The 14,932-nt window shown below is 41.5% G+C and overlaps 1 protein-coding gene across 3 annotated transcripts in view; it reads right to left on the bottom strand.

Annotated features, from left to right (window-relative positions):
• TRIM55 (tripartite motif containing 55) overlaps positions 1-14,932 on the bottom strand; it is a 508,360-nt gene that overhangs the window by 384,659 nt on the left and 108,769 nt on the right. Inside the window, exon 1 of one of the 3 annotated variants that reach the window (XM_069621127.1) lies at positions 3,406-3,523. The exons of the other annotated variants lie outside the window; for them this stretch is intronic. Within the exon in view, the coding sequence (XP_069477228.1) occupies positions 3,406-3,473 (68 nt within the window). The 5' untranslated portion in view covers positions 3,474-3,523. Of the gene's footprint in view, positions 1-3,405; positions 3,524-14,932 lie in introns of those variants that run through there. 3 annotated transcript variants of the gene reach the window in all.

The following is a 14,932-nucleotide window of genomic DNA, read 5'->3' as shown; positions in this document are numbered from 1 at the left end:
TTAATGGTGAAAGTGATGAGGTGGTGGTCAGTCCAAGCACAAGGTGAGTTGGCGAGGATGGTGGTGTTGCAGTTGAGGTCTGCTATCCAGTCGAGGGTACGGCCTTTGTTGTGGGTGGGTTGCGAAGAGTGGTGAGTGAAACCTAGTTCTGATATGGTGTTGGCGACTGTGCTTGCTTTATCATCTTTTTTGTCGTTATACCCTAGGTTAAAATCACCAAGGATAAGTATTTGAGAGTTGGCTTTAGTGTTGTTGGACAGCAGGAGAGCAATATCGTATTTAAACGAGGATATGGGGCCCGGCGGTCTGTAGATGAGGTGGGTAGTGATTGTGCTTGTGTTGGATGAGGCTATTTTGATTGTGAGTAGTTCTGCAGATGGGAATGATTGATTTTGTATAAGTCTGATATTAAAGGAGCTTCTGGCAATAATGGCTACACCACCGCCTTTGCTTGTTTGTCTGTCTGTGTGGTAGATGGTGTAGTCATTAGGTATGGCTAGCGCTAAGGTGGGACCTGAGGCTGCGTGGAGCCAAGTCTCAGTAATGGCTAAGAAGTCGAGTTTGTTGAGAGAGATGATGTCAGCTATGTCTAGGGTATACCCTAGACATAGCCGACAGGGTTTTACCCTGTGATGGAGGGAGGGTGATGCTGCATTAACTTTGTGATCACAAAATATATTTGTCAATGTTCGGAATGTGGTACTACATATTAACCCCGTGCTGTACTGGATTGTACAAACAGCATCGAAATTAAATACGCACTTAGACGCATCCTTCAATAACTCAAAATCTCTCCCCAATGTGGACTGTTCCAATAGCAGCACATAAGCGCAAATAAATCTATGTACCCGGCAGCATAAAAAAAGTAAGACCTTTTTAAAGCAAAATTCAACCAATATGTCACCAGCTAAACTGCTCCACTGGCCATTAAACATATGCTACTTCTCTAACAGAGCTCTGAACAGGATGCACTGATTAAGCATAGCCGAGCACCTGATTGACACCAGAACTCATCTCTTTTATGTATCTTTGAAAATGTGAAAGCTGGTTATTTTTCAATTTGGAAGGGTTTAAACATGAATTTGTGTGAGCGAGCAAGAATAGCAAGAGAGCCCAAACCATCCAATAGGAGCTCAGGGGGGTTCTCCCATGAGAAAATACCTCAAATTAGCAGTTACAATGATGCACTTTACAGCACACTTCCTGTGAAAAAATGGGTAAAAGCCACACAGTTTACACCAACAGTGCATATGAGCAATTTCCAATACATTTTCATGATGTCTTTTCACACCACATGTACGTGTATTATGCCAGTGTAAAGAAATATATCATTTCGGCTGCTCCCTAATATGTCCATGCTGGCTGCACCAATGTATGCCGCATAAGAACATACTCTTGTTTGTTATGCCCATAAGGCCAGTAATGATATTATAAGAAAACATGTACATGCTTGCTCTGCCAATATATGCCTAGCAGTATCCCCATGTAAGAAGATACTTCTGTTGGCATTGCCCACAATGGCAGTAGAAAAAAAAGCTAGTGCAAGAAAACCATCTGAAGACACTGCAGTTAACTGTAAATCAGTTGTGTGTGCACACACCTTACAGGTAAACAGGCATTTAGGCAGTTATGGCGATGGCATAAGCTAAGCAAGAAAGAGTGGGAGAAGGACCGCTCTCATACAAAGGAGGAGATGGCAGACTCAAACAGGGCCCAGAAATAAGCCAGGCATCAAAAGAAAAGCGACCCACATTGTCTAGTTGAAGTGTGTGATTCTCTTGGCCATCTGTTTGAATAGTGCCTGGTGGCCATTTTTAGGACATTTGTGCAGATTGAACCAGCATTATTAGCCAAATGTACTAGCTGCACAAGAAACTGGTCCACATGTGCTCACAAAGCATGGCTTACACTAGCTGCTGGAACAGCCCTGTGGGCATTGCCCTAATATCCTATAGGCCAGTCTGATATCCTCTTTCTCCCATTTCGGAACTAAGGGCATCTCAACCATAGCAATTGGTTGGCATGAAGATGTCAGACATATTATCGAAGAAGGAAGTAAGACCATTATTATAAACGGCACCACTTATCACCAGTTACTAAATATATTGTGTGGGACGGACACACACAACCCTTATTAGATGTAGTGTCTTGGAAGCTGCAATTTCTCACCTAGCATCTTCCCGTCTCACTCAATCAGCTGGCTGTTCACAAGGTAGAATACAGGCATGCGCACATACTTTCTATTGACATAAACCGGTGGACACACACATTGTGTAGAAGACTCCCCTAAATCTTACCAGTTGTAGAAGTGTGTTTGCTACTCTTGTTCACCACGTGTCTCACCTTCTCACTCGTTCAGGCATGAATACACCCTTTCCTTTGCTAGACAAATCCTTTTTCCCAATCTCTCAACTAATTCCAACTATTTCTGCTGTCTCTGCATCCTACATGTAACACGTTCAGGAAACAGTTCAGACTTTCTACTGACAAAAAGGTTCCTCTAAGAAGATAATTTCTTGGTATTTAAAAGAAATGTGTTTTAAGAATTAAATTATCACCTGCCGACTGGGGAACCTCGCTTTTTGTGAATAGTTCATATCTGATCATGATTACAATCCTGATGAATGTTCAATATTTACTATGCCACTGAACAGAAACATGTTCATGTTGAGTAGTTTATGGTGATATACATCAAAATATGTAAACGAATGTGTTTCATTTAAAGAGTAAAAGAAAATGGTTTCATTAATGATAACAGGGTTAACATGATTAATTAATGTCATATTGTTAATTTCGTGTGAATTAAGTGAAGAAGAGAAGGTGTCACTCAATGAATTGTAAATATTGTGGATGGGTGATATATATTCATATATTTTTTTCATGTGTTTGTGTAAGCTTTGTAAGATTTTTTATATATAGCAAACTGAATAAATAAATGTGAGAATATTATAGCTTTATAGTGCTGCAGCGAGGGCCGTACCGGGCGTTATAGGCCCTGAAGACTGAGGTCTGAGGGACCATAACGCCCGGTACGGCCATCGCTGCAGGTCTATAAAGCTATTAGAACACCCTCACTGTTTAATTAAAGTTGAATAAATGAGACATGTTTAGTTGAAGTACAAAAAATTGCAAAATGGTAAATGTTGCAGACATTATTTGTACTTCAATTAAACATGTTTCATTTTTTAAATAGGGTGGTGGAAGGTGCTAGGGTGGGAGGGGTATCATAGTAAAGTGGAATCAGTTGTGGGTATGCCTGCCCCTGCTTAAATTAAGTTTACTTTAGGTGTGCGCCTCCCCCCATATATACACGTTAGCTGCCAATTACTCAACACAAACATGCAGTTCATATACATCTGCAAGTTACATCTGCACATACATTAAATTAACAGGCAATGTACTTACCTTTCTGTGCCCTTCGTCTCCATTGGCACTTCCCTGCTCCACTGAACGCCCAGAAGTGTGCGCAGCATTTCCTTTAATTTCTCTGCTACAAACAAACTTTTTCATACGTTCTACCTAACGCTGCAGTGCAGTTTATGTCAGTCCCGTTTCTATTTATGTCATAGCTCTCAACCATTTATGTCGCAAAGGCGGGTGAAAACACCCGATTTTATTTTTGGCGGGTGAGAGGCCCGTTGAAACGAATGGGCGTGAAGGTGGCTTGGCGGGTGAGTCAGCTGTTTACAAGGCGGGTGACACCCGCCAAAAGCGTGTGAGTTGAGAGCTATGTTTATGTGCAAAGCTACGAAAGAAAGCGTACCCTTTGCTTTCATTCCCCAGTTTCATTTCCCTGGGTTTGCCTACAGTGGGCACGTTGGTTTTGCTACGTGCATTTCGGAAAGGGAAAGTTAACTCTTTCATTCCAGAATGACACGCCAACGCATCCACTTCCCCGCCCGCCTACAACCTCGGGTTTTCAGGTAGTAAATGTAACCCGAACTACGGGCTGTAATCAATCTGCTGGCTATACCAGTGCGTATAGAGATTGACCAATCAGCTTCTTGCAAACACCACTAGGGTGTTCTGATTATACATATATAAATCAAATCTGTTATAGGAAACATGAAGTGTTTAATCCCCTGTGGTGGACATATGGTAATAGTATTACCAAGTCTGTCAATGTATCTCTAGAACAGGGCCATTATGTCGAACTCCTGTTATGTTTCTAAAATTACACTTTATAAATACCATACCTATATCGATATAAATAATTAAAGGGAACATTAACCATCGCGTCTCAGAAGGACTTTCGCATTCCTAATGGAACAAAAGAACACTTCTTGGCAGAGCTGCTGTACGTTTAAAGGCACAGGATGGTATATGTATGCCGGGTTTCCTATCCAATTTTAAATGGATTGAATGCTAATTAAGCGGTCTATTAATGTCATCTGAAAATGCCTGCACCTCTCAGCAGGGCTGCCATTCTGCGAGTGTGAGGCTCCTTCTGTCAGCAGCACAGGTAGAACACCCACCAGACTCCACTCCACCCACCAGCACAACACTCCGGCAGGGAGAATGTATGTCTCCATTGTCAGCTGACAGCAAAGGGAGACTGAACCAACTGTTGGCCAGACCCCCGACTCAGCAGTTCTCTTCACGTTTTATTTAAATGATTCCTGAAACCAGCACTAGAAATAGGTGGTGGAGTGAGGCCGGGAAACAGCTGCTCCAGTCTCCTTCTGCTGTCAGCTGACCTTTCAGACACAAGTTCTGCCCTCCTTGTTGTCATGGTGGCTGAGCTACTGATCTACTGAGAACTATTATTCACTGCATATGGCAGAAGGAAAAACACACATTATGAGCAACATTACTAATTGTGGATTTCAGATTGCCCAAGCAATTGATAATTGATCCATCCTGTAATGGTGCAGATAAATGTGCCAGCACCAACGTCTGCCCCTCCCCCTCCTTGTTACTCTAAAGATGAGAAAGAGTATAAACAGACCCAGCTGCCCCGTGAGTCTGGGGGTGAGAAACAATACAAGTTGAGGCAGAGCCCACAAAACAGTTAAACTATAAATGCATATACATCTGTCATAACAAATTAGCTAGGTTGAGTGACACTAGTAGGGATTTAATATAGACCAAATAATGTACATGGTGAATGTGAATGTGAAACAAAACAAGGAACCACTAATGCATTTGCAGATAAAATACAGACCACTGGCAAACTTCGTTTTAGTTTTGATTAATGGTTGTCGCTGACCTGCTGCTCCAAATATTGTATCTGCCCAATACTGGTTGAAAATGGAGTTTAGAGAGAAGAGCAACACTTTGCGTGCCAAAACTTGTTGTCCGTGTGTTTGTAATAGGACAAAACAAATACAATCATTAAGTCACTTGTTTTTTGCGAAGATATATTTCTTGAAGTGTGTCAAATATGAGTCATTAAAAGAGTATTTTGTGGTAAATAGTTCTAAATAGAATGTTCCTCTACTGGTGTTTGTTGTCCAGCAATGTTAATGCTGGTTCATCAGGAGGAGCTTCAGGGACAATTTTCGAATTTTGAAGGCAGTTACAGGTTTCAGTATTGACTCTGAGTTTACAGAATGAAATCTAAAATTTGGTGAAAAAGCTTCAAAAAGGGAAAAAGGAAGAAAAGGGAAAAACAAATGCAAATTTCCCGGCAATTGTGCATAGATGCATTCTTGTGGCATACAGTGTCAACGTCAAATAAGTTGCCAACATCGAGTCACCAACATGGAGGCAAAAGTGCAGGAGTACAGACATTTTCTTAACATAGAGGCCGCAGCAGGCCCAACATTTTTTTTAAAGTATTAGAATCCAAGATGTTGAATTCACAACAACACATCTATTTTAGAACATCCTGAAGCTGCACAGATTGTAATTCACAGTGAATGCCGTGGTCTGAATGTCAGGAACGGAGTAGTGGGTAAGCAGAACATAGAAGGACAATAACAGTTCTCAGGCCGCAAAGCACTAGCCTCCCAAGTTAATTAAATTAATAGGAGTGCATACAGCCATTGATGTCCAGTAGCATGAGACTTTTATGCGAAAGACTCTATAGAGAGAAACAAAGGGTGTCTCAAGTGGTGACAAGGAGTATGACATATGCTTGAATTAGCTGAAAAGTTCAATAAATAGGAAGAAATTAATTCTACAACAAGGCCTTCTAACATGTGAAAAAGGCGCTGAGAACACTGGCTATTCATTATGATACAAGCACAGATAAGACACCTGCCAAACTCCCTAACACACAGACAGACACAAGATAATACACAAGGCCATGTACAAAGTGATGGCCTGGCCTAATCGCCTGGGAATGACAATGAGTTGCTTTAATTACAATTATAGCAGCACATCGACTTCTCTCCCCCACCTTTTGTCTCTCTCTCTCTCTCCCGTATCTTGATGCCTGTCAGGATGTCCAAGATTGGTGAGAAAAATGCCAACCAATCGAAATCCCTTGTGTCACACCACCTATAATGAACAACGCCAACCAATTAATTATCAATGTTATTGAAAGTATTATCTCAGGTAAAATGGGCCCAGGAGGAGCCATCCAATATGTCTAACCCAATCATATACACTCTATATGTAGCTTACAATGTTAACCAATCTCATGTATCCATAAGTTTTGTAATTGATATTGTATTATGATGACACAGATGACGTGTCTTGTGTTTAAAAACGGCTCACATCTATTGTAACATTGAGAGCTGTTGTATGCTGGGTTTTCCCGTGCACTTTCAGTACTCCATTATTGAACTTTTTTTTTAACTAAGCACAGTAAATTGGGCCCTCCTCTGCAGCGTGGTCTATTCCATGTAGAGGATTTCTGTTTTTTTCCGGCACCGGTAATTCCAGTGCCAGAAATAACAGCAGTTTTCTGCTGGTGGGGGCCTGATTTACCTCCAGCTGTTTGCTTGCAATCTGCAATTTTACCACAGGACCAGCCCTGACCACCACTCATTTGCCTTGCCAGGCCGCACCTGGTAGATGAGCCTGGCTGCAATCTAAGCCCTGGCCCCCCTCCTCATCACATTGTACGTGGTTGCTGAGAATAATCTAGTTCTCAGCAACCACTCCAGGCAGATTGTTCTTTTTTCATTTTTTAAAAAGAATATTTCACCCACCTTTGCCCCCAGGGACATAATACCTTTATAGACCATGGCCTCAGACTGTACCAGGGGCTATGGGCCTGCAAACTTTGTTAAACCCTGTTGCTACACTCAGGCCCTTAACTTGTTCTTTTAGGCCCATAACTCCTATAGGACTTTCGGGTAGGTCTATAAAACTTAACTATTTCAGTATGCAATGTGCCTAGGCACCAGTCCATCTGAAATTGTATTAGCTTTAGATGTAAATTGTTCTATGATGATTGTCCAACAGGAGCAGCCTTATTTGTTTTGTGTAAAAGCAAACGTTCGCATAGCCAATAGATCTGTTTTTTAAAATGTACATGGGAGTGGACAAATCTTGGAAAAATGTACAACAAAACCATGCCTAATGTCCTTTGAGTGCCTTGCCCCTCTCTCGGGACCATCAATAATATGTTAATTATACGCCAAAACTATTGCATTGGAGTACAGATAGGGAGGAATGGCATATGAGAAGGGACACACAGCTTGTAGGTGTTGTTTGGTTGACTGACCATGGCCATGCTAACCCTATGGCCATTCTCACCCAGTTCTTGCCCATCCATGCCCAACACACCTCCTCATGGGAAATAATTGAGCTTGCTTTAATCAGGCCTTACCATCAAACGTTGCTCTTAAGTGCCTGGAAGTGTTTTTTCAATGCAATCTGCTGAGAGGCATTGACTTAATTGGAATTGTAAACCCGCTACTGGTGTATAAAACACACCTTAACATGTCTGCCTTCAGTCACTCGAATTATAAGCAGTCTGTGTGTCCTTCACTGAAGTTCTATTAAAAACAAGCATTGGCAAAGCCAACAGTTTTGGTTTGTGTAAAAGTATTGGGCATTTGGCAGGCACTGCTACTATATGCCCAGGTACTCGCACCATTTTGCACCTGCTACCATCAATGGCCAGTTAATACCACTACGGCTGTGCCGGCAAGTGCCTTTCCCATGCCTACATAAAAGCCCAAACTGTTAGCATTGCCAATGTTTGCTTAACAAGGAGTGATCCAAACACATGTATTAATGTTTCTGAAATCGTTTTGAAGACCCTGGATTGGGTTAGCATCCTAAGGAGTGTATGATGTTTACTTTCTTTTCATAGACTACCTAGTACTAATTATACATAGATTTTGTTTTATTTCTTATAAAGACCGGGCAGGTCTTTGAAAAAAAGAACAATTTCTACAGCGTTGAAAGCACAAATATGATTGGAAGAATTAACGCTTTTTTTTTTTTAAAGAAGTTGTCACAACCCTGTGGACAGTCTTTTTTTATCAGGCTATTGGATATGGGTGACTGATTTAAAAAAGTAAATTGATACCTTCACAGTCATATAGAAATCTCTGCAGGGGAATCCAGGAATTATTTGTGCTAGTCTATATTAGAAATAGAAAAATAATTGATTTGTAAAGGGGATTAGGTTGGTATTTGAAACCTATCATAAAAACCCACAGTCCTGCATGGGCCTGCCCTCCTTTGGAAGACCGTAAATATGAATTGTAAGTATTTAGACACTGGGCCTCATTATGAGTGTGCCGGTCCGGTAACATCGTGCCGGTAAGCCTACTGGCACCATTGTTACCGGACTGGCATACTATAACTCTGTGGGGGGTTGCCGTCTCGCCCGCCAGAGTCAGACCTGGCGGGCTGGACGGCACCCGCTCGCAGAGTTCTCACGGATGCACCGGCACCGTTGTTAACGGTGCCAGTGCTCCTGTGTCCCCCTTACCATGGTGTCCTTTAGCACTCCATGGGAATGAGGACTAACAGAATTATCGGCGTCTGACTTCCCGGCCACCGGGGTTGTAATACGCTGGTGTTACCGGGAAGTCAGGTGTTGGTAATTGTTTTCGGGTCTAGCACCAACCCACCGGTATCACCGGCAGGGTTAGCGCCAGACCTGTAATGAGCCCCACTGTTTTAAGGAATAACACTTAATACCTTGAACACAGTCTTTTGTCTATGTCTGTGGGTTTTGGGCAACAACTTAACAATGTATTCATTTTTTTGAAAACAATTTAAAGTATTGAAAGTGGGAAGGAAAACAGCCATGATAATTCCAGGGATTTATTTGTGCATATATATGTATGGTCCCTTCTAGAAATGTTATTTTTAGTTTGGGCTATTGGGTGTCGCTTGCAACACCTATAAGCCAAAAAGATTGCTTTGAAGTACAGAAAGGGAGCAACAGGGATGCACTGGGAACAAAAGAGGGACATTATTTTCATTATATAACATATTTTGTAGCTATGTTTGTGGTTTATTCTCCGATTTACCAAACAGTAAAATCATTTCACCATGATAATATATTTGGTGTACTGGGAAAGCTGGTATTCGAGCAAAGTTTTAATTGTTTTGCAGTTTGTATTTTGATAGCAGGCTACATCTTCTCCTATCCCAGCACATCATTAGTTTTAGAACAATGTAAAGAGGTGGTGAAGCTAGAGAATTAATTGGTAGAACAGAGCCATTGCTGATCCAGGGAGTCTGCATTTGCTCTCAGAACCAAACTTTAGCTGGCATGGCACAATACCCATGCCTGGCGTCCTGCCTCCCAAGCCCACAACACAAAACCCATACCTGCAACATGTGTACCCACCACCCACAACATAAGACCCTCATTTATCATCCTGCTTCCTCACCAGTATGCCTAACATAAATTGTTAAAGAGTATCACTATAGAATATAAACTCATATGAGTGAGGCTTTCCCTGCAGATAATTAAGGAAAGTAAGGCACAGTGATGAAAAGTGATTTTCTCAGGATCACATAATGTCTGAAGTGTGGAAGGTGGGGATTTGAGCCCTGTGTTCCTCGTTCCACAGCTTCCAATGCAGAAAGCAGGGGAGACTTAGGGCCTGATTCACAGAATGTTTTCCTATGGGATTGCGCCATTATAAAACGCTTCTGTGAATTAGGCGCTTTATCTTTTCCTATTCGATCTTCAATATTAGAAGCAAAAAAAAATGTTTCTGCATAGTTGTTATTCAAGGGATAAAACTAGTATATTGTTCAATAAATCTGGTTTTCAAGGCATCAAAATATCTGCACGGGGGAAGGCTATATAAACTTAGCCTGTATATAATTGTGTGCACTTTCAAAGCACCAAGTAACATGTTATGTTATGTTGATTTATACCGTTCACTGATACCACCCAAGGACAGTCTCCAGGCTAAAGCATCCTGAAAAAATATAAAAGAAGTAGTAATTGAAACATATGTTCATAAATCAAGTATGCATCACTTAGTCAGAAAAAAGAAAGGGGTTCAAACCAGTCCCACAATCGAGTGCAGCTGCATTCGGGTCGGACATAGATCTCAGCAACAGTCAATCTGCTGACCTACATTTCTGGACATGTACCTCTGTCTCCATTACCCTATTTTCCTTATTCATCCTCTGGTGTCCTTCCCTTGCACCGCATTCTCAATGCCACCTTGTTTCTTAAATTAACTTTCAGATCTCTGCTCCCCTTTTTCTCCATCCTTTAACTATTAACTCAATCCCCTTACCTTACCTTCTCCTTCGCTTGCTGACATTGCTCAGTCACTGGTTCCTTGCTCCTCTTGACATTTAATTGTCCATCACGCTAAGCCCAAATCCTTTGCCCCTCACCCCCTGCCAATGCCCAGGCTTACAGTTAGACAGTAGACCACCCCATTTTGCCAGTGAACCTCTGCCAGACACTACAAGAAGTCGTGGTCTGGGTCTTGCTGGTAATTCTATCTATGGGGTCTGCACTTGGATGATGCAGAGCGAAAAATGGCTAGGGGATGTGGCTTGTTTTGTGCTGCCAAGTTGCACTTTTTTGGAAAGTTGGCTGCATATTTCAACTCACAGAAGCAGAGAGAACAGCACGGAAAGGCTTGGACCTGGTGATGGAGAGGGAGCAAGAGTGGCCCATTATATTTATGTGTGTTTTCAAATAAAGTGGAGTGTGTTTGTGTTTGAGTGTACTTGTGATAGAGGAAAGTGTCGGTGGAACAATGTGTCTGTGTTCATATGACCTTGTATATATGTATCTGAATCTCGTGTTTATTTGCATATATGTCTGTTGTTGGTCACATAAGAGAAGAGTGTTCTGGACAAGACAAGGGAAAACGATCACAGGTTTAGGGGGTCATTCGGAGTTGGGTGATAAGAATAAAATCAGCAGTATTTGGCAAATACCATTGATTTTACCTTAAAGGTGGAGGTAAAAAATCCCAACGGACTCCACATTTTTAAAATCTTTCTTTTTACTGCACAGAACAGAAGCACAGGTGTTTCCCTTCGATACAGTGAAAACATGTTTACAATGGCCCATGTGGAGGGGTTAAAAAGGTGGACATCTCTGATTGCCTCCTCGCATCGCTGTACGCATATAATGCATAAAAGGGCATAAAGAAAATCAACAATTGTGATATAAGCCACTACTGTACATAATCCATTTCTCCCTTCACATTGATGCTGAAAATGGCTGAAAATAATGTTACAGAAACCTGTTTACATTACCACCACCAAAGGTGGTATTTCTGAAATAGCACTGGAGGTACTCTGCTGGTGGTATACTTTGAGTAGGGTAGATGTTTAGAAATTCCACAGGCGGAGCTGGTAACATTCTTCAGCAGTATGAAAAAATCTGGCCAATGCTGAATGACCCCCTTAGTTTGCAGTTTTGTAATAATTAATACCTCAATAGATCTTTCTATGTGTGTTTTTCAACTTTGTCCAAAAGTAAATACCACAAACAGTCCAACAGCAATTTCTATAACCACTGTATAAGTAATGTTAATTGGTGCTATTCAGGGTGCTATTAAACTGTTTTTGTATGAACACACTGGTGATCAAGAAATTCACCGGAACATAGGGGAAGCATTCGTACAGAATCAAACTGAGGCCAAACTCTAATAAGACATGGACCATTATGAATAGGGGTTGTGCCAGGCTGTTGTGGATTGTGACAGACCAATGATGTATGGGGAGCAGTGGTGGCAACATTACCATCCAGGGTCACATAATCTGCTATTGAAATACATACATTACCACTTGGTGGTATGAACATGTCTCCCTCTCACTCACTGTGGAGACCTATTAGTGGGAGCCATCCAGGCACATCTACAACATTGCTGAAATCAGGACGAATGACTCGCCCCATTTACAGAGAATTCACGCACCACCTATAAATTGGAATTATGGCATTGGAAAATGAGGAGAGCGAGATGGGATTTGAGGAGGGACACACAGCATATGGGCGGTGTTTTGTTATTTAATCACTCTTTGATTACCCATGGCCATACTAATCCCTATAGCCAAAACCACCCCCAACCTGCCGTCCCATACCAACAACCCATCTTTGAGCTAGCTCTATCATGCAGTAACATCAAACTGTGTGCTGTAAATAGCCTGACAGTGTTGTTTCAAAGCAGTGTTCTTAGAACAAAAGGCTTAACTGGAGATGTAAATATACTACTTCTGTAATACACGTCTTAAACAAGAGCACCTTCAGCCACTTGATTTATAACAATATTTATTTATATCCTTGCATCTGTTCCTTGCACAAAGTCCTGTTAAAAACAAGCATTGGAAAAAACATAATTGTTGGCTTGTGTGTATTAGTCAGACACCTGCCAGGAACTGCTATCATATTCCTAGGTACTCAGATAATTTTACAGCTCGTCCCTCCTTATGGCTATTTATCACCATTACGGCAGTGCCTGGCAAATGCCTATCCAATGCTTGCTCAAATGTAAAACTGTTGGCTTTGACAAAGCTTGTTTATGGACTTGGGCAAACAAAGTGACTTTCTCAGCAGCATGAGAGGAGTGTTTTAACTCTTGACAAGCTTGGAAGGAGGCTGGCACACCAGCTAGCTAGGAGGTTTACATTTATCCCTGTAGAAGGGAAAGGTACCTGTTAGGAGAAGAGTTCTGGCATCACATTTTAAGCTGCCACAATGAGTAGCAACTGACAATTAATAGTGAATTGAAATAATACTCATGCAGTTTCAGGTTATTTTCATGTACCTTTTCTCCTGAACGTTCACAGCCATTAACTAATAGGAAAACACATATTTACCACCATGTGCATTTTGTGCACTGCTGCAGTTTTACACACATAAGCACCTGCATATAGACGTACATTTTAAAATAGGTGGTCAACAGGCAATTAAACTGAAATAAAGTAGGATCCTTAGGCTCTCAGGTAGGTTCCAGAAGTTACTTTATTAAGGATATTTAACTTACATATAAATAGCTCAGCAGGAACACCACTGGCTTCCATCACCCAGGCAGGGGCTCTCCAACTGCCTGGGTCTAGATACTTCACCACTAACATTCCCTCACTCACACCATAACATTCTATCTTACATCACTAGACTTCCACAACCATCCCAAGCACTATCTAACACATCTCCTCTCTTCACACACCGCATTCACCCAACACGCAGTCAGACTCACTGGGTATCACATCTCACCAACTCACACACAATCACACTGTGCGCCTTATTTTATGAGAGGTGCAACTCTGATACTATAACACAGAAGGCGCCCCCCGCCTTTCTACTCAGGCTGATACCACATAACAGCCATTCTCATATGGCGGGGGTAAACCCCCTTTCTACTATGGTTGGGATACCCCACACCACTACCACACATTTTTGGCAGAATGCAAACACACACCTGTATCTACTATGGTTAATGCAACAATGCACAATCTCTCACATTGTACCCATAACCCCCCCTATCTACTCTGGTTGACACAAACGCTTGACACAACCACTCTCACATGGTGTAAGGCATTCATCCCCATTATCTACTCTGGTTTGCACAAATGCATGACACAACCACTCTCACACGGCGGAAGGCATACATCCCCCCTATCTACCCTGGTTGGCACAAACGCATGACACAACCACTGTCGCAAAGCGGAAGGCATACATCCCCCCTATCTACTTTGTTTGGGACAACCACTCACAATCACTCTCACAAAGCAGAATGCATACTTCCCCCCTATCTACACACCCTCTCTTCTCAATTCACCATGTCAATAATAGCCACAGAAATACTCAAGATTTTACAATCCTCCATCCATGTTAAATATTCAGCTCTACACATCATGACACTTACCTTTCAAATTACATTGCTAAGAGTCCATAGTTGATTAACAACTTCTATAGCAGCAATTCCTCAAAAATGTGTATTTCTAGTATGTGCATCACATCTATTTACACATGTCACTTCAACATACATATGTCCTTATACATATTAGAATGAATACCTTTGACTTTGCCAACTTCTTAAGGCCTAAATGTCCATATCTGATCTCAGCTCCTAACCTAAAATTCCTCAAACAGGTTATTTTAGCGCACTCTCTCACGTTAACCGTTCTTACTGAACACAAGTAATTAACTTAGCCATGACACCCAAACTAGAACATAGCTCTGAGTCTAACCTTTAAAATCTCACATGAGCAGAATGAACTATTTAAACATAAGCATGAAATGATTTAATTAGTGCATATTGCATACCTGCAACCTGCAGTTGCTCAACTGGTGAATTCAACTTGTTAACTCGGTAAATAGAAAATCCAGATACAAACTATATTTTGGCCATACTCATACCACTCATCTGCAACTGCACCCTACATAACTCTGTACATAAATGAATGAAATAAGCAATAAACGGCATCTCGTCATCCACTGCATTACACATTACTAACATGAAAGCTCTATTCAGGTTACAAACACAATGTTAACTTCACATATGTGTTGTAACGTCAAATATTCTCAACTTGGTCCCGGCGAAACACTCAACAACACCACATAGCTGTTTCACTGTACCTCAAA

The sequence above is a fragment of the Ambystoma mexicanum genome, chromosome 5q (assembly GCF_040938575.1).
Source record: "Ambystoma mexicanum isolate Mex_15411 chromosome 5q, UKY_AmexF1_1, whole genome shotgun sequence".
NCBI lineage: Eukaryota > Metazoa > Chordata > Amphibia > Caudata > Ambystomatidae > Ambystoma > Ambystoma mexicanum.
Note: the sequence above shows the minus strand (reverse complement) of the source record. Positions and strands in the feature narration are given on the sequence as shown.